A 19,209-nucleotide genomic window follows, 5' to 3' on the forward strand; every position below is an offset into this window, starting at 1 on the left:
TTTAACTACTGGAATATATATTCGAATATAGAATATTTGCAGCCCGAGTGGAAACACAGAATTTCTAGATGATAAAAATGGAATCTGATTTGAAACCGAATATTGTCGAACGTGGAAGCAATTCATGAAAAAGTGCGTTCGCATAAAAAAGAGCAATGGCTGAAGGTGGATCCGTCTCTGAGGATGAAAGGATTCAATAAGAAAGAGAAGCGATCGCGGACGTCTCACCTCAATGCTCTCCAGCGACGTGGAGCGCCTCACCTTGGCCCTGCGGACGCCGCCCGGCGACGAGGCCGCGGCCTTGCTTCTGGAAGGCGGGCTATCGGTGACGCCGGTCGGCGCGGCGTCGGGCTGCGAGCGACGGCCGTAACGCTTCCCTCCCTTCACGAACTTTGGCTTCACTTCCTCTCGAACAACTAGAGACACAAAGACAGACAAGTCACACTGGAAACATCTGCCTCAGAACCAGGGTCAAGAGCGCTGAAGAGCGGCGTGTTGGAGGAGCGGCGTGTTGGAGGAGCGGCGTGTCGGGGGAGCGGCGTGTCGGAGGAGCGGCGTGTCGGAGGAGCGGCGTGTCGGGGGAGCGGCGTGTCGGAGGAGCGGCGTGTCGGGGGAGCGGCGTGTCGGAGGAGCGGCGTGTGTCGGAGGAGCGGCGTGTCGGGGGAGCGGCGTGTCGGAGGAGCGGCGTGTCGGGGGAGCGGCGTGTCGGAGGAGCGGCGTGTGTCGCAGGAGCGGCGTGTCGGAGGAGAGGCGTGTTGGAGGAGCAGCGTGTTGGAGGAGCGGCGTGTCGGAGGAGAGGCGTGTTGGAGGAGCGGCGTGTCGGAGGAGCGGCGTGTCGGAGGAGAGGCGTGTCGGGGGAGCGGCGTGTCGGAGGAGCGGCGTGTCGGAGGAGAGGCGTGTTGGAGGAGCGGCGTGTCGGAGGAGCGGCGTGTCGGAGGAGCGGCGTGTCGGAGGAGCAGCGTGTTGTAGGAGCGGCGTTCGCAGCCTGCTGGACCTCAGAGGTCCGTGTGATTGTCGGCGTTCAGGGAGCTCTCCCGGTTGCTGGATGTGTGTTCGGGTTCTGCTCTTTCGCGTCCTTCATCATGTATCTTCTCCACATGGACACTAAGCTGGAGGCCGTGTTTCTAACCATTCAATGATCTGAACAGGAAGCTGTGATTGCCGTTCGAGAGAGTAACACGACATTGGATGTCACTAATCTAACTTAAGAGGCCTCAAGTGACGGCGTGTTATCAACATGGAAAACAAGCTCATGGATGAAAACAGTTTCAATGAGTGTGTTACATGTCGGAGCTCAGGAGAATGTTACCTCCAGACAACATTCTCCTGAGCTCTGATGTTTCACTGCGGCGGTGAGGAGAAGGTGGAGCACACAGACAGAAATAGCTTCAGCACAACCGTGTAATAAGCAGGAACCTCCAGCATGTCTGCAGCTCTGCCACCACAAGCCAGACTCTTATTATGAAATACACTCAGGAAGCTGCAGCACCACAGTGCAGACAATAATCAACGCTACAGTCACAACTAGAGTCACAACTATTCTCACAACTAGAGTCACAATTAGAATCACAACTAGAGTCACAACTAGAATCACAACTATTTTCACAACTATTCTCACAACTACAGTCACAACTATTCTCACAACTAGTCACAACTATTTTCACAACTATTCTCACAACTAGTCACAACTAGAGTCACAACTACAGTCACAACTAGAGTCACAACTACAGTCACAACTATTCTCACAACTAGAGTCACAATTAGAATCACAACTATTCTCACAACTAGAGTCACAATTAGAATCACAACTAGAGTCACAACTAGAATCACAACTATTCTCACAACTAGAGTCACAATTAGAATCACAACTAGAGTCACAACTAGAATCACAACTATTTTCACAACTATTCTCACAACTACAGTCACAACTATTCTCACAACTAGTCACAACTATTTTCACAACTATTCTCACAACTAGTCACAACTAGAGTCACAACTACAGTCACAACTACAGTCACAACTATTCTCACAACTAGAGTCACAATTAGAATCACAACTAGAGTCACAACTAGAATCACAACTAGAATCACAACTATTCTCACAACTACAGTCAAAACTTTTTTAACAACTATTCTCACAACTAGAGTCACAACTAGAGTCACAACTGATTTCACAACTATTCTCACAAATAGAATCACAACTATTCTCACAACTGATTTCACAACTATTCTCACGACTAGAGTCACAACTAGAGTCACAACTAGAGTCACAATTAGAATCACTACTATTCTCACAACTAGAGTCACAACTATTCTCACAACTAGAGTCACAATTAGAATCACAACTAGAATCACAACTATTTTCACAACTATTCTCACAACTATTCTCACAACTATTTTCACAACTATTTTCACAACTATTTTCACAACTGATTTCACAACTATTTTCACAACTAGTCACAACTATTTTCACAACTAGTCACAACTGATTTCACAACTATTCTCACGAATGGAATCACAACTTTTCTCACAACTGATTTCACAACTATTCTCACAACTAGTCACAACTATTCTCACAACTATTCTCACGACTAGAGTCACAACTATTCTCACAACTAGTCACAACTAGAATCACAACTAGTCACAACTAGAGTCACAACTATTTTCACAACTATTCTCACAACTACAGTCACAACTAGATCACAACTATTTTAACAACTATTCTCACAACTAGTCACAACTGACTTCACAACTCTTCACAACTAGAGTCACAACTGATTTCACAACTATTCTCACAAATAGAATCACAACTATTCTCACAACTATTTTCACAACTAGTCACAGCTATTCTCACAACTAGAGTCACAACTATTTTAACAACTAGAGTCACAACTGATTTCACAACTATTTTCACAACTATTCTCACATCTAGAATCACAACTATTTTCACAACTATTCTCACTATTTTCACAACTATTCTCACAACTAGAGTCACAACTAGAGACACAACTAGAGTCCCAACTAGAATCACAACTATTCTCACAACTATTTTCACAACTAGTCACAGCTATTCTCACAACTAGAGTCACAACTAGTCACAACTATTTTAACAACTAGAGTCACAACTGATTTCACAACTATTTTCACAACTATTCTCACATCTAGAATCACAACTATTTTCACAACTATTCTCACTATTTTCACAACTATTCTCACAACTAGAGTCCCAACTAGGGACACAACTAGAGTCCCAACTAGAATCACAACTATTCTCACAACTAGAGTCACAACTATTCTCACAACTAGAGTCACAACTAGAGTCACAACTATTCTCACAACTAGAATCACAACTACAGTCACAATTAGAATCACAACTATTCTCACAACTAGAGTCACAACTATTCTCACAACTAGAGTCACAACTATTCTCACAACTAGAATCACAACTATTTTCACAACTACAGTCACAACTAGAGTCATAACTATTTTAACAACTATTCTCACAACTAGAGTCAAAACTATTTTCACAACTATTCTCACAACTAGTCACAACTATTCTCACAACTATTCTCACGACTACAGTCACAACTAGAGTCACAACTATTCTCACAACTACAGTCACAACTAGGTCACAACTATTTTAACAACTATTCTCACAACTAGTCACAACTGATTTCACAACTATTTTCACAACTAGAGTCACAACTGATTTCACAACTATTCTCACAACTATTTTCACAACTAGTCACAGCTATTCTCACAACTAGAGTCACAACTAGAGTCACAACTATTTTAACAACTAGAGTCACAACTGATTTCACAACTAGTCACAACTATTGTCACAACTATTGTCACAACTATTTTTACAACTAGAGTCACAACTAGAGTCACAACTATTCTCACAACTATTTTCACAACTAGTATCACAACGAGTCTATAGGTGTGTGAATGCATCACTCCAGCCAATCCAAAGACGGGGTTTGTAACCAATTAGATGTGGATACCATGGTGACTGGCTTCGCCCCCTGGTGACTGGCTCCACCCCCTTACTGTCAAAAAGAACAACAGCGAGCGCGAGCAGAGATTCACCTCGTGAGCAAATATGACGGAGACTTTTGCTCGCGGATGTTTGATTGACACGTGCGCATCAACCTGATTTGCGCTCTCAAATTTTGACAGTGATTTGCCGCCATCTCATACATGTTTTCAAACTTCTTTTAAATACTTTATTCACATGTTGATAGCGGTAAAATAAAAATAAACTAATAATGTGAAAGAAGGTAAATGTGTCAAAAAGACAAGTCGAGTGGCTCCTGAACTGGTCATTGCCATAGTACGTGTGGTTGCCTATTGAACGAGCACACACCCCTTCACAGATGGTTGGGGTCTTACCAGCTTGGAGGAGGGGCTGCAGCTCCTGGCTCTTACCTGGCTCCAGGTAGCTGCTGTCGTCCTCTGATGTGCTGGAGTCCAGAGAGCGAGACAGAACGGCTACCAAGCCGGTTTTAAACTCCTCAAAGTTCACCTGGACGCCAAAGACGAGCACATTTGTTGTTTAGTCGCACGGAGGCCGAAGAACCAGTCGCGTAAATAAACTAAGAGATTTGGTGAGGACACAGGGACCAGTTGACCGGTAACCAGTAGCCATTAGTAGTCAGTCAGCAGTAACCAGCAGCAGTTACCTGGGCGTAGTGGCGTCCTCCCAGTAGCGTGTCCAGCAGCACTGGTCTCTGAGCCTCCAGCTGCAGCTTCCTGCAGAGCTCCGTCAGCTGCTCTCGGTCCAGGAAGCCGGTGGCCGTCGAATCACAGCCGTCGAACTCCACCTTCAGCTGGGTGACGTAGTGGCTAAGCTCCGCCTCCTGCATCCCTCCGCTGCACCAGTACACAGAGGAAATACCACGTATATATATATGTGTGTGTATATTTATATATATGTAAATGTTTAATAATGTAAATGTACTGCATTGCACTTTGGTTTATGGGTACGCATTCTATGTGGTGCTTTGTAACAGCAGTATTCCATCACAAAGTAGCAGTTAAATCATAAAGCTACTGCCCACTGACACGGCATTAAGAAGCGTTTATCTCAAAAGTCACACTTAACATTTATACATGTTTTTATCAGGGAGCAGCATAAACTGTGCTGCGTAGTTGTGGTATTTTGTTCTAAATGTATGTCAGTACATTGATGATCATAATGCGTATTGATGTTTAAAAGAAGCAGTACTTGGAAGGCTTTAGGACCCAGGGGGGGGTTCAAGTGAGGGGAACCACCTGGCGGACAGCATGGCTGTGTTACCTGAGAAAAGTTACAATTAACAGCAGTTTGTTCTCACATCTTGCGTGTATTTAAAACACAACAGTGGTGGTTATTAAAAACTTTGGTCATAACTAATAACTTTAGTTAAAAAATGACTTCTATCAACTCCGTCTGGAAGAGATTTCAAATTAAAAGTCTCTACCTTAAAAACATTGATGTGCCAACACACACTTAAAACAAACACACAACTTAAAACAAACACACAACGAGCAACTCGTCTCTCGTTATTAGACAAATAACACTTTTAGGCCTCAACTTTTCTCCACATCTCGTTTCACACAGACACACAACGCATAGTCAGACAACACATGCACACAGACACACAACACATGCACACAAACACACACACACAACACGTGCACACAGACACACACACAACACAGACAGACAACACATGCACACAGACACACAAGAAGTTTCGTCTCTCCTGTAACTGACTGCTGGTAACTTGTTTTCTTACGGCGGGAAAAATCCCCCCTCCGACTCCCCGTTCCTCTCCGGTTCCTTTACGGTTCCTCTTTGGTTCCTCTTTGGTTCCTCTCCGGTTCCTTTACGGTTCCTCTTTGGTTCCTCTTTGGTTCCTCTCCGGTTCCTTTACGGTTCCTCTTTAGTTCCTCTCCGGTTCCTTTACGGTTCCTCTCCGGTTCCGCTTCTCGTGTCGTCCATGAGTGAGTTCCAGTCTGAACCGAGCGTAACGGGACAGGGCGATACCGACCGACCGCCAGCTGAAAGTACCGGTAACCGACGAATGTCACTTCCGATCTACAGTTTCAAAATAAGACGTTCACTGCCCCTGAAACTATTAATATGAATTAATGCAAAATGACCGCACTGCTTTGGTTCGTGAGATGCTGACGTCATCATTGTGGTCAATAACTCGTGTGTGTCTTTAGAGATCATCTAAAGTTCAGTTAAATAGAAAAATAACTATAGTAAATAAAATAGTATCCAACCAAAAATCAAATGAATTATTAAACCATCATGACTGACATTATACAGGAGAAATAAACCGTACAATGTTAAATAAACAATGATCAAACTATTAATACAGCCAAAAGAATGAATGGGTTGCAATTTTCAGTTAATTTATTTTATTTATTTGTTAATTCAAAAGGAAAATAGATATCAAACGTGTTTAAGTTCACATTTATTTTGGAATGACAAATAACGTATTTCCGGTCTCTACTGTGTAACCATGGCGACTTGATGCGGCAGTCTAATGTTCAGCCACTGGGGGTGCTGCTGCTGTTCATCCACATATCATGAGTGCTTTCAGCGGGCTGTTAGTAAGAAGCCACTGACCTCATGTTACGCCCTGCTGGGACGCAATGCTGGGACGCCCTGCGGGGACGCCCTGCTGGGACGCAATGCTGGGACGGCCTGCTGGGACGCCCTGCGGGGACGCAATGCTGGGACGGCCTGCTGGGACGCCCTGCGGGGACGCAATGCTGGGACGCCCTGCTGGGACGCCCTGCTGGGACGCCCTGCTGGGACGCCCTGCGGGGACGGCCTGCTGGGACGCCCTGCTGGGACGCCCTACTGGGACGCCCTGCGGGGACGCAATGCTGGGACGGCCTGCTGGGACGCAATGCTGGGACGGCCTGCTGGGACGCCCTGCTGGGACGCGCTGCTGGGACGCGCTCCTGGGACGCCCTGCTGGGACGCCCTGCTGGGACGCCCTGCTGGGACGCCCGGTGGTCCTGAGGCCGGTGTAATAGTTCTGCTTTGTAAGGTTGGACGCTGCCCAGAGAGGTTTCATTGCTGGACGCTCTTTAAATACATGCCAGTGATTGGTTTCCATCTTCTCCATCATGCATCCTGCAAAGTGTCTTCTGGCGTCATAAAGGAACCGATCAGACACGTGAGAACATAACTGGTGCATTTCCACTGACATGTACAGACATCAAACCAGACCTCATTTGATATCGAGAGGTTGCCTTCGTCCTTTAATGCAGTGTTTTTGTGTCATAAGGCCTTTGTAGGATCTAGTATGTTCTTTATTCGGTTGTTGAGTCCTTTAGTTGTCCCTTTTCTGCCAGGGAATAAAATGTTGAAACTTTTGAGATCCAAGGCTCAAGATCCATTTAATTTGGTCCCCATCCCGGGTCACGGCCACATGACTGTAGTTGATGATCGTGTTCATGTTCTCCTTTTACCCGGTTTCTCATTTTTAGATGGAATCTAATGAATAGGTTTTGTGAATGATCGAGACACTTTGTGGGCCAGTGAACTACATGAATTGGGGGTTCATTCCTAACAGAGAGCTTTCCACCTAGAACACAATCCTTTGGGGTGCACATGTTTAAGGGTTTAATCTGGACAGCATTGAAATACACAGCGACTGTCAGAGGATCGCTGGTTCAATCCCAGGTCCTGCTAACCCGCATGTCCACGTGTCCTTGGGCAGGACACTTAACCCGTAGCTGCTGTCATCAATGGGTGAATGATGACATGAAGTCAGGAGGCTAGAAAAGCGCTACACGTTCAGTGCACTTGCAATTTAATCCTTAAAATTTTCAAGTTGCAGTTTTTACACACACACACACACACTTTTAATAATTAGTTAGTGACGCTGTCAGAACCACAGAGGACAAAAACAATATATCGACATTTGTTACATGAAAACAGAATCAGTGACTGTTTCTCCTGAAGAAAAGAAACAGCAGTGAACACGACGAAACTAAAGGAGCAAAGCCAGGTCAGTTTCTTTGTGCATTTATTCTGTAACGTTACGGACTTAGAAAGTGATATTTCAGGTTCATAACTTCATTAATAACTACAGACGAGCTGCCGGTAACGTGAGCTGCTCGTTGTGTGTTTGTTGTAAATGTGTGTTTGTTATAAATGTGTGTTTGTTGTAAATGTGTGTTTGTTATAAATGTGTGTTTGTTGTAAATGTGTGTTTGTTATAAATGTGTGTAGTACATTGATGCTCATAAGTAACTCATAACTAACAGTAACACGGACCCGGGGGGGTTCAGGTGAGGGTCTGGCTCAGGGGCTGTATGGGGGGCAGCAGGACGGAGTTAAGTTATTACTAAGTGCAGTTTGTTCTAAAGTCTTATGTGAATATAAAAACACGACATCGGTCACCAACGTCACGTAACTTAAGTGATTTCATTAACTAAGATGTGATGTTATAAACATTTCTATCGGTAGATAATGGAGTGAATTCTATTAACGTTACATTTGGTCGCATCACCCGCCTCCGTCCTGAAGAAATTAAATCCTCGGCCCGCACTGCATGCTGGGATATGCTGGGCCGCAAAGGACAGATCAGATGCGTCCTCCAAACCTCCTGGAGGACCGCGTCCCTCGACCCCTTTGGGACAGGCGACTCTCAACGGAAGTGACGTATGCGGTCGACAAACCCGTCCATCGGGACACGCGACAGGGGGCGCGCGGCTCTTTTCATTGCGGTCTGCCATCCGCCAATTAAGCCGGAGAAGAAGAAACAGCAGAGCGCAGAGGAAGAGGACGTAGAAGAAGAATTTCCCGGTCCCGGTCGCTAATGCGCAACCAGCAGCGGCACGGGGCTCCGGTGGACAACGACACGACGGAAGCCAGCAGGCGGGAGACAAAACAGCGCGCGGGGGGGAAGACAGCGACGAGGGGTGACGTCTGCGACACGGCAGGTAAGCCCGACTCACCTGGCGGCGCGTAGCCGCCTTCCGGGCTGAGCAGGCGGATCTGAGATCAGGCCCGTACACCGACAGGAGCCGCACTGAGCACACTCCTCCATCCGGTCTCCGTACAGCACACGAACCAGCGCTTTATCCACTTTTAAAAACGCCTCAGTGTGACGTCAGGGGAAACCACAGCTGTACACGTTGCCTAATGAACCCGTTGATAGGGGGGGCGCGCTAGAGGAATCTAGGGAATGTCCTTTGATTGTGTCCAAACTTTAATTTGTCTGATTCCTTCAATCCAGTGCTAAGGTTAGCATTATGCTAGCGCGGGCCTGGCTATTTACTGACACTAGATAACTTCCCAGCCAATAGGAAGCCGGCGTTAGCGATAATAGCTACGTGTTCGCGCGCTGGGTGCCCGGACCCCCTCAGGGAGTAGATGAGTCCTGATAGACGGAACACAAACATGTGAACAGGACGGACACAGCTGGAGTCCATAGGACCCGTTCTGCCTGTCCTCGCTGTCTGCTGCTGTAGATGTGTTTCCCTTCGTTAAGCCGTTGTTGTTGTTGTTGATCTAATGATCAATAACATCTCCTCAGCGACGATGGTGGGCGAGCGGCGCAATGGGAACCTGCTGGTCCAGCTGGGCCCGAGGCTGCAGGCCTATCCGGAGGAGCTGATCCGCCAGCGCCGCAACCACGACGGCCAGACGGAGTACCTGATTCGCTGGTGCCTGGTCACCATCGACGACGGCTCCGGCTCGCGGGGCGGAGCCAGCGAAGCGGGCAGCTCGGGGTCGGACGGGGCAGCCGGCCCCGCATCAGGAGAGAGCAAGCCGGAGAACATCCTGATGTGGATGTCCACGGAGGACGTGTACGCCAACTGCCCCGGCCTGCTCGGCAAGAGGAAGACGGACGTGCAGCGCCCGCTGCAGCTGGAGGCGGGGCATGGCGAGGCCTACCACGGATGCCCGGGTACCACCGCCGATTTCCCCGCCGACGTGACCTTCGACGAGGTGGAGCTGTCGGACATGAAGGACGACGTGAAGAACTTGGTGTGTCGGGCCAGGAAGCAGATGGCCAAGAAGAGGGACTTCTCCATCAGCATCACGCACACCATCCACGTGCTGAGCGCCTACGCCGGCATCGGCTCGCTGGTCGGCGTCTTCAAGGAGACCGGCGCCCTCAACCTGCTGATGGAGCTGCTGTGCAACAAGGAGACGCAGACCCGACGCAGCGCCGGCAAGATGCTGCGGGCGCTCGCCTCCCACGACGCAGGTACCCACCAGCTGTGTTCACTGGAGCACGCTGCTCTCTGATTGGCTACAGGTGTCCCATGAGGTCACAGAATTAACAGTCTGGTCTCGTCTAATCTGCTTTCCAGTGTAGTCCTGGTCTAATCTGCTCTCGTCCTAGACCTGTTACATGGGGGGGGGGGGGGGGGGTTCTGTCAACAAGTCAGCGATCCATCGCTGTTTGTCTTCTCCCGCCTCCCTGACACTGTCCGCCTGTCCCCCCAACAGGAAGTCGTGCATATGTCCTGCTGTCCCTCAGTCAGCAGGACGGCATCGAGCAGCACATGGACTTTGATAACCGCTACACGCTGCTGGAGCTGTTTGCAGAGACCACGTCCTCAGAGGAGCACGGCATCTCCTTTGAGGGGATCCACCTGCCTCAGGTGAGAAGTTATTAACACGGGTATTATTATAAGTGTTATTCAAATGCATCATAGTATCCTTTCATTGTTCTCACATTTTAGTGTTTTTATTAGATATTACTTATTAATAATCCTCTGTGTATTATTAATACACTGTCATTAATGAATTAATTGGTCCCGTCTCAGATTCCTGGGAAGCTGCTGTTCTCTCTGGTGAAGCGTTACCTGTGCGTGACGTCACTGATGGACAAACTCAACACGGCGGGGGCGGAGTCCAACCCTGACAGACAGGAGGCCAGCCCCTCCCCCGCCTCTTCCTCCTCCTGCGCCGCCCACCAGACGGATCGCGTCCGCGTGCAGCGGGAGTTCGACTTCACCGTGGCCATGGCCAACCTCATCTCGGAGCTGGTCCGCGTGATGGGCTGGGACCGGAACCGCCAGCCCCCCGATGGCGCTGCCCACAGCCCGGGAGGAGGCGGGGCCTGCGGGGAGGACCCCGGGGAGGAGGCATCCCGCCCCGTCCTGAGGTCCATCTTCCAGCCTCGCTCCTGCGCCTCCCCTGTTGCTCTCAGCAATGTCGCCGCTCCTGCAGTCACCGCTTCCTCGCCGCCGAAGAAGCAGACGGCAAACGGGTACAAAACCCGCTCCGACTTCACCAGCCGCTCCGCCTACGTGGAGTACGTCCAGGACAACCTGAAGAGCGGCATGCAGGTCCGCATGCTGGAGGACTACGAGGAGGTCAGCGCCGGTGACGAGGGAGAGTTCCGCTACAGCAACGACGGCTCGCCACCTGTCCAGGTGAGGCGCCGGTTACGCTGTTGATGTACTTAATGTAATGTTTTTAACATTATACAGACCATGATCGGTCCCCCTGGGGGACTCCTGACCCGTGTCTCTGTTCAGGTGTACTGGAACGCGCTGTCCAGGACCTACTGGGTCCACTGGCACATGGTGGAGGTGCAGGGCGGGGGCAGCAGCAGTCAGGCTGAGAAGGAGACGCAGGAGAAGGCGTCCACCCTGACGGAGGCGCTCAGGCTCACGGCTGGTAAGATCCGATCCCACCTGAAGTGTCCACCTGTCTGTACCGGACCTCAGGAGGCGTGGTTCTTCTTGTGCTCCCTCAGTGAGCCAGACGTTCTTTTCCAAGCCCCCCGGTGGTCTCTACTCTCTGCCTTACCTGTCCGAGGGTCTGCACCCGGAGAGGCGGGCTCTGAGTCGGGCCGAGTGGTGGGAGATCCTCTTCTTCATCAAGAAGCTGGAGCTCAAACAGCAGCAGGAGGTCTGCAGCATCCTGCTGCAGAGTCTGGAGGACCAGGTGAGGAGCACCCAAGGGGCATGCTGGGAAACTGAGGCTCGTCTTTGTTTTTTTTAGTGCCGGACAGTCTCCATAGCGTCCTCAGGACGTCTTCATGCTGCTTGTCCCAGAAGGGAAATGTACTCGTGTCTTATTCTTTCTGTCTCGGCCCGTCAAAGAGATTCCCTGCTTTAATAAAGGTTGCTTGTCTCTGTCCTGAAGGAGGCGGAGCTAGACGACTCGTCTCTGATTGGTTTGTCTGTCCATGGAGACGTGGCTAAGAAGCTGCTTCACTACCTGACACAGAAGCTGCCGTCGGCTTGTCAGAGCGACCTGCTGTGTTCCCACACCTTCTCCAAACACTACCTGAGGAGAGGAGGAGGAGGGAGTCAGGAGGAGGAGGACGAGCTGCTGGGTGAGGACATAAAGAGACAGCTCTGTTAGAAAAAGTCCATCAGTCTGACTGTGCTCTGTCTCCAGCTGAAACCTCTCTGGGTTCTTCCGGCCTTGGTGGTGGAGGAGGACTGATGTCTTCTTCACCAGTCTCAACCTCCTCTTCCTCAGCGACGCGCTCAGTCTCCAAGAAGGCAAAGAAGGACGTCCCTGTCGACTCCGGCTGCAGCTGCTCCGAGACGGAGCAGCTGCCCTCAGAGGACGACAGCATGTACTCTGAGGACCTGGAGGACAAGATGAAAGGTAGGGGGCGAGAAGAACATCCGGGGTGTAGTGAAGCACATCTGGTGCTGAATGAGTCCTCCTCCCCGCAGTGTTCAACAACCCGCGGGTCCAGGGGAAGAAGACTGTGTTGGAGAAACTGGGGGAGGTGGTGGACATCCTGAGGAAGGGGGGGACGGGCTCAGACCAGCTGGCCGCCGTCCTCTTCGTCACCAGGCTGCTGGAGGAGAAGGGAGTCCAGGAAAAGAACCCCATGAGGAGCGACTCGGCCCAGAGCATCCGGTGAGCGTCCACTGGCGAGCCGCAGGCTGGATCCTGACCAGCTGCTATAAGAACAACCACCCGAATCTGCTAATGACCATCAATGACTAATTAGTGTTTCTGTGTCTCCGTCCTCCGCCAGGGACAAGGTGCTGAAGCTGCTGGTGGAGCTGCTGGGCTCCTCCTCCAAAGACCTGCTGACGGGCGCGTTGAGACTCACCCACCTCCTCATGCTGAAGTACGAGTGGAGGGTTTCCTTCGCCACCGAGGGCGGAGTCAAAGCAGTCTTATCCTGCATGCAGGAGTTCTCCACCTCCATCCACGTGCAGCAGCTGGCACTTGCAGTGAGACTCCGCCTTTGTACCTTGTGAAGTCTGTAGGCAGAGCGCGTGATAAAGGTCTGTGTTGGTCTGCTGCAAACTGGAGGTCAGAAGAAGAATCTTCAGAGTCCCCGAGCTTGGTTTGTCTGTGAGGGAGACGCCCGTCTGTTGCTTTGATCTCGGAGGATGTCCCGTGGTCGTCCTCGGCTTTAACTCGTTCGCTCTCTTGACCAAGTTTTAAAAGCAACCTTTTGTTCTTGAGTCGCAGCCAATCAAATGCAGCAGGAGGCGGTCTTTCCTACTAGACCTGTGACCTCCTGTCTTGATGTTGAAGGAACAGACAAAGGCAGACGAACGTTTTCCCCCGTTGCCATCGGTGACATGTTGTTGATGCGGATGATGATGTTGATGTTTCCTGTTGTCAGATTCTGAAGGTCATCTCTGGAGCCAGTAAACACGACCTGCACGGCGCAGGCAGCAGCCTCCTGCTCTCCGAGTCCGGCACTCAGATGATGTTGGAGATCTTCGCCAGCATTGGGTCGGCCACGCCCGAAGGCTCCAGAGGCCTCCTGGGAGCCGTCCCCGCCGCCATTGACCTCATGCTGCAGACAGACGGGTGAGTCTCCGCCCTGCGGTTCGGCCGCGGCCCCCTGCTGTGGATCCCCTGTACTGATTCCAGGCCTTCTGTGCAGCTGCATGCCGTCGGTGCGTAACGGCCTGCTGGTCCTCATCGTGCTCATCTCCAACCACAAGAGCCTGGCAGAGCAGCTGGTGGCCGCCGGCGTCACCGCTGTCCTCAAGAAGTGTCTGACTCTGTCCAGTGCAGAGACCACCCTGGCCATCATCGCCCTCAACCACATCTCCATGGTGCACAAACTGGAGAGCAAAGGTGGGTCACATGACCACAGTCCACTCATTCCCTTTGTCCCAGTGAGGGACTTTAAGTCAGTAAATGAGACCATCGGAGGGAACATGTCTGTTTCTATGGGCTCCTTCTTAATGACGTCATCGGTGCCACCTGGTCGGCCTGTGGTGAAACATGATAACAGTCCACCGTGGACAGAGACCAGTCCACCGTGGACAGAGACCAGTCCACCGTGGACAGACCAGATGCAGGTTCACCGCAGCCTTGGAGCTCCAGTCGGAGCTCCTCCTCTCTGGAGGGAAGGGACACAAACTGAGAGGGTCACTCTGTGAGACCCTGATGACTGACACACAGCAGCTAACAGCAGCCTACTCTCTGTGTAGCTACAGTAGCTAGCTAGCATCTACCTCTATGAAGGCCAATCAGGAAGTGAGTATCTTGCCAGCTTTAACGGCGAAGGAGCCTGTGCACGTCTTATCTCAAACCCCTAATTTATCGTACCGTGCTGACTGGGTCCGTCCTCTCGTCTTCTCCAGCAAATATCTCTCGCCAGACCGACTTTTGTTCCCGAATATTTGACCTAATTTGCCACTCTTCTTCTTCTTCTTCTGTGGTGCTCAGAGGGCCGTGAGCAGCTGGACTTCAAGGACACGGAGCTGCAGATGTTGGTTGTGAGTCTGAAGGAACTGACGGCCACTAAAGAGGTGATCCAGACTCTGGAGCAGCTGCTGTGTGACGACGCCTCTCAGCTGGAGGGCGAACGCAGCCAGGTACAGGCCTACGTTGGGGTTATTGATTCTATCGGACCCTAATTCACACCAGCAGACACGTCCGATCAGCTCGTTGCGTGTTGACTGTTGATTCATCATTACATGTCGTCTCAGGTGACTCGCAGTCGGGACACTTACCAGGATCTGGTTCGTCTGATGGAGCAGCACCGAGCCGACCGGGCCGTCCAGCTGTCCATCCTCAGGTACGGGGATGGGGGGTCAGAACTGGAAGCTCAGCAGAGCCACGACATTATGTTCTTTGCAAGTGTACGTAAACGTTTGACCACAACTGCATATTATTCTACTTTTGGGAAAAAGATCTTGGGTGGCATATCGGGGCACTTTGTTTACCCGTCATGAGTTTGCAGCTGTGTGACAGTGAGGTGGAGCTCGTCTCATTGGCTGTTTGACTCCTGCAGGATCCTGAACAAGTTCCTGGACAGCTACCAGGAGGACATGCTGCCGTGGCACGAGAGCATCGAGCCCTGCTTGTCCTCCATGACGGCCTTCATCGGCGACAGAGAGGTGGGTTCGGACTGGGGGGGGGCACTAGGACCGCCTCCTGGGGATTGTTGACCTCCTGTCATGGGTTGCTTAGGTGGTCCAGCAGTTCATCCGCTTCCTGTACCGGCTGGCGTCCCTGAACAAGGACTACACGGTGGTGATGTGCCGCCTGGGGACCAAAGAGGCTCTTGGGAAAGCTCTGGACAAACACAGCACCAACCTGCTGCTGGTCACCGAGCTGAGAGACCTCATCACTGACTGTGAGAAGTACGCCAGCCTCTACAAGAAGATGACCACCAGCGTCCTGGCAGGATGCATTCAGGTAGGCAGAAGCCAAAACCCATCGGCCACGGTGAGCCCTTCAGGTTCTAAGAGGTCAGTAGGGTTCTATGGATACTATCGACCGCTTATCGATACTCCATAACGCCTCTTTTCATTATTTAGCTGATCAAATGTGGTATCACACCCTCACTGAAGGCGAGTGTATCTGATATTACCTGGTGAGTGAAGCCAGTCGGACTCGCAGTGAACAATACTTTCTGCTTCCTGTCAGCTGGTCTTGGGTCAGATCGAGGAGCATCGGCGCAGTCATCAGCCAATCAACATCCCCTTCTTCGACGTGTTCCTCAGGAACCTCTGCCAAGGTCAGTTCACATTCAACCATCCATTGGTTTCTCACTTAACACTTGATCAAGTTACAAATGCTGTAATTTAATATGAAGACAATGTGCTGTGTTCAGGCTCCAGCGTGGAGCTCAAGGAGGACAAGTGCTGGGAGAAGGTGGAGGTTTCGTCCAATCACCATCGAGCAAACAAGCTGACTGACAAGAACCCCAAATCCTACTGGGAGTCCAACGGCTGCACCGGCTCGCACTTCATCACCATATACATGCACAAAGGAGTCGTCATCAGGTGGGAGGGGCCAACAAAACTACACAGCACCATTACGATATTCGTCTATTTAATAGTACGATTAGTAACAATCAATTGGAAGATTAAACACTTCAAATATTTAAATCATTCTGAATTGAAAATAATGTAAACTAATTTACATTATTTGAATCATATATTTAAATTATTCAAAATATCTAACTTCATTTAAATTCATCTGAATATGAAGAATATTTCTATTAAGACTAAACATGAATGCTGTTTAAATGAATGTGAAGATGGGACGACGCTACAGCAGGAAGCTGACCGTTGTTTGTTGTTTAGACAACTGGCCGTGCAGGTGGCCAGCGAGGACTCGAGCTACATGCCGGCCCGAGTCCTGGTCCTGGGGGGGGACGATCCGACCAACATCAGCACCGAACTCAACACGGTGAGCTTCCTCCTGCTCTCTGATGAAGGCTCAGTCTGTGGTACCTTCCCCCCCAAAACAACTGTGTGTGTGTGTGTGTGTGTGTGTGTGTGTGTGTGTGTGTGTGTGTGTGTGTGTGTGTGTGTGTGTGTGTGTGTGTGTGTGTGTGTGTGTGTGTGTGCAGGTGAATGTGACTCCGTCGGCCAGTCGGGTGGTTCTCCTGGAGAACATGACCAGATTCTGGTCAATTATCCAGATCAGGGTCAAAAGATGTCAGCAGGTTCGTACCCTCCCCCCAACCCTCTTCCTACCTATTGACTCCACCCCTGTGCATTGGCCACCTATTGAATCTCCCTTACCTCCCCCTCTGACAGGGAGGAATTGACACTCGGGTCCACGGCTTCGAGGTTCTTGGTCCAAAGCCGACCTTCTGGCCGGTATTCAAGGAGCAGCTGTGCTGTCGGACTTACCTGTTCTACAGCACCAAGGCCCACACCTGGTGTCAGGAGGTGATGGAGGACAAGATGCAGCTGTTGCAGCTCTTCAACAAGTAAGTGCCTCAATAGCACTGTAATGGTGCCGCTGCTGATAGCTCTGTTATTAGTGTCTGTTAACTACTAGTTGTGTGTCTTCAGACTGAACAGCGCTCTGAGACACGAGCAGATGTTTGCAGATCGTTTCCTTCCGGATCCCGAGGCAGCTGAAGCTCTGGGGCGAACCTGCTGGGAGGCTCTGATCACCCCCATCGTCCACAGCATCACACTGTCAGGTACACACACACACACACACACAGCATCACACTGTCAGGTACACACACGCATCACACTGTCAGGTACACACACACACACAGCATCACACTGTCAGGTACACACACACACACACAGCATCACACTGTCAGGTACACACACTCACACTGTCAGGTACACACACACACACACACACACACACAGCATCACACTGTCAGGTACACACACACACACACACAGCATCACACTGTCAGGTACACACACGCATCACACTGTCAGGTACACACACACACACACAGCATCACACTGTCAGGTACACACACACACACACAGCATCACACTGTCAGGTACACACACTCACACTGTCAGGTACACACACACACACACAGCATCACACTGTCAGGTACACACACACACACACACAGCATCACACTGTCAGGTACACACACACACACACAGCATCACACTGTCAGGTACACACACACACACACACACAGCATCACACTGTCAGGTACACACACACACACACAGCATCACACTGTCAGGTACACACACACACACAGCATCACACTGTCAGGTACACACACACACACAGCATCACACTGTCCGGTACACACACACACACACAGCATCACACTGTCCGGTACACACACACACACACAGCATCACACTGTCAGGTACACACACACACACAGCATCACACTGTCAGGTACACACACACACACAGCATCACACTGTCAGGTACACACACACACACACAGCATCACACTGTCAGGTACACACACACACACACAGCATCACACTGTCAGGTACACACACACACACACACAGCATCACACTGTCAGGTACACACACACACAGCATCACACTGTCAGGTACACACACACACACACAGCATCACACTGTCAGGTACACACACACACACACAGCATCACACTGTCCGGTACACACACACACACACACACACAGCATCACGCTGTCAGGTGTACACACACACACACACACAGCATCACGCTGTCAGGTACACACACACACACACAGCATCACGCTGTCAGGTGTACACACACACACACACACAGCATCACGCTGTCAGGTGTACACACACACACACACACACAGCATCACGCTGTCAGGTGTACACACACACACACACACACACAGCATCACGCTGTCAGGTGTACACACACACACACACACACACACAGCATCACGCTGTCAGGTGTACACACACACACACAGCATCACGCTGTCAGGTGTACACACACACACACACACAGCATCACGCTGTCAGGTGTACACACACACACAGCATCACGCTGTCAGGTGTACACACACACACACAGCATCACGCTGTCAGGTACACACACACACACACACACACACAGCATCACGCTGTCAGGTGTACACACACACACACAGCATCACGCTGTCAGGTGTACACACACACACACAGCATCACGCTGTCAGGTGTACACACACACACACACACACAGCATCACGCTGTCAGGTGTACACACACACACACACAGCATCACGCTGTCAGGTGTACACACACACACACACAGCATCACGCTGTCAGGTGTACACACACACACACACAGCATCACGCTGTCAGGTGTACACACACACAGTCAGGTACACACACACACACACAGCATCACACTGTCAGGTACACACACACACACAGCATCACACTGTCAGGTACACACACACACACACAGCATAACACTGTCAGGTACACACACACACACACAGCATCACACTGTCAGGTACACACACACACACACAGCATCACACTGTCAGGTACACACACACACACACACAGCATCACACTGTCAGGTACACACACACACACACACAGCATCAC

General features: G+C 50.5%; 2 protein-coding genes across 18 annotated transcripts in view; one reads left to right on the forward strand and one right to left on the reverse strand.

The window, feature by feature from the left end:
• The window catches only part of ninl (ninein-like), a 24,176-nt gene extending 15,131 nt beyond the window's left edge, over nt 1-9,045 (reverse strand). For 2 of the 9 annotated variants that reach the window (XM_040179478.2, XM_040179475.2), the window contains exons 1-5: nt 5,780-6,076; nt 5,227-5,298; nt 4,682-4,871; nt 4,428-4,524; nt 229-416 (exon numbers count right to left, since the gene is read on the reverse strand). In XM_040179478.2, coding sequence (XP_040035412.2) covers nt 229-416; nt 4,428-4,524; nt 4,682-4,864 — 468 coding nt within the window. In that variant the 5' untranslated portion in view covers nt 4,865-4,871; nt 5,227-5,298; nt 5,780-6,076. Of the gene's footprint in view, nt 1-228; nt 417-4,003; nt 4,049-4,427; nt 4,525-4,681; nt 4,872-5,226; nt 5,299-5,757; nt 6,077-8,506; nt 8,578-8,969 lie in introns of those variants that run through there. The other 7 variants (XM_078104362.1, XM_078104363.1, XM_078104360.1 and 4 more) reach the window with 7 other exon arrangements.
• Nucleotides 8,553-19,209, forward strand: part of cul9 (cullin 9) — a 20,459-nt gene continuing 9,802 nt past the window's right edge. For 2 of the 9 annotated variants that reach the window (XR_013467901.1, XM_078104351.1), the window contains exons 1-22: nt 8,633-8,954; nt 9,551-10,228; nt 10,474-10,628; nt 10,794-11,405; nt 11,511-11,652; nt 11,732-11,922; nt 12,124-12,316; nt 12,382-12,597; nt 12,669-12,858; nt 12,980-13,181; nt 13,583-13,773; nt 13,850-14,046; nt 14,644-14,792; nt 14,907-14,995; nt 15,212-15,317; nt 15,391-15,618; nt 15,850-15,940; nt 16,019-16,208; nt 16,512-16,617; nt 16,781-16,876; nt 16,971-17,146; nt 17,232-17,365. Coding sequence is in view for 8 of the 9 variants with exons in the window: in XM_078104351.1 (XP_077960477.1) it covers nt 8,831-8,954; nt 9,551-10,228; nt 10,474-10,628; nt 10,794-11,405; nt 11,511-11,652; nt 11,732-11,922; nt 12,124-12,316; nt 12,382-12,597; nt 12,669-12,858; nt 12,980-13,181; nt 13,583-13,773; nt 13,850-14,046; nt 14,644-14,792; nt 14,907-14,995; nt 15,212-15,317; nt 15,391-15,618; nt 15,850-15,940; nt 16,019-16,208; nt 16,512-16,617; nt 16,781-16,876; nt 16,971-17,146; nt 17,232-17,365 (4,456 nt within the window). In the remaining variant the exon portion in view is untranslated. Of the gene's footprint in view, nt 8,955-9,550; nt 10,229-10,473; nt 10,629-10,793; nt 11,406-11,510; nt 11,653-11,731; nt 11,923-12,123; nt 12,317-12,381; nt 12,598-12,668; nt 12,859-12,979; nt 13,182-13,582; nt 13,774-13,849; nt 14,047-14,643; nt 14,793-14,906; nt 14,996-15,211; nt 15,318-15,390; nt 15,619-15,849; nt 15,941-16,018; nt 16,209-16,511; nt 16,618-16,780; nt 16,877-16,970; nt 17,147-17,231; nt 17,366-19,209 lie in introns of all 9 variants that reach the window. The other 7 variants (XM_078104352.1, XM_078104356.1, XM_078104354.1 and 4 more) reach the window with 4 other exon arrangements.

The sequence above is a fragment of the Gasterosteus aculeatus genome, chromosome 6 (genome assembly GCF_964276395.1).
Source record: "Gasterosteus aculeatus chromosome 6, fGasAcu3.hap1.1, whole genome shotgun sequence".
Classification (NCBI taxonomy): Eukaryota; Metazoa; Chordata; class Actinopteri; order Perciformes; family Gasterosteidae; genus Gasterosteus; species Gasterosteus aculeatus.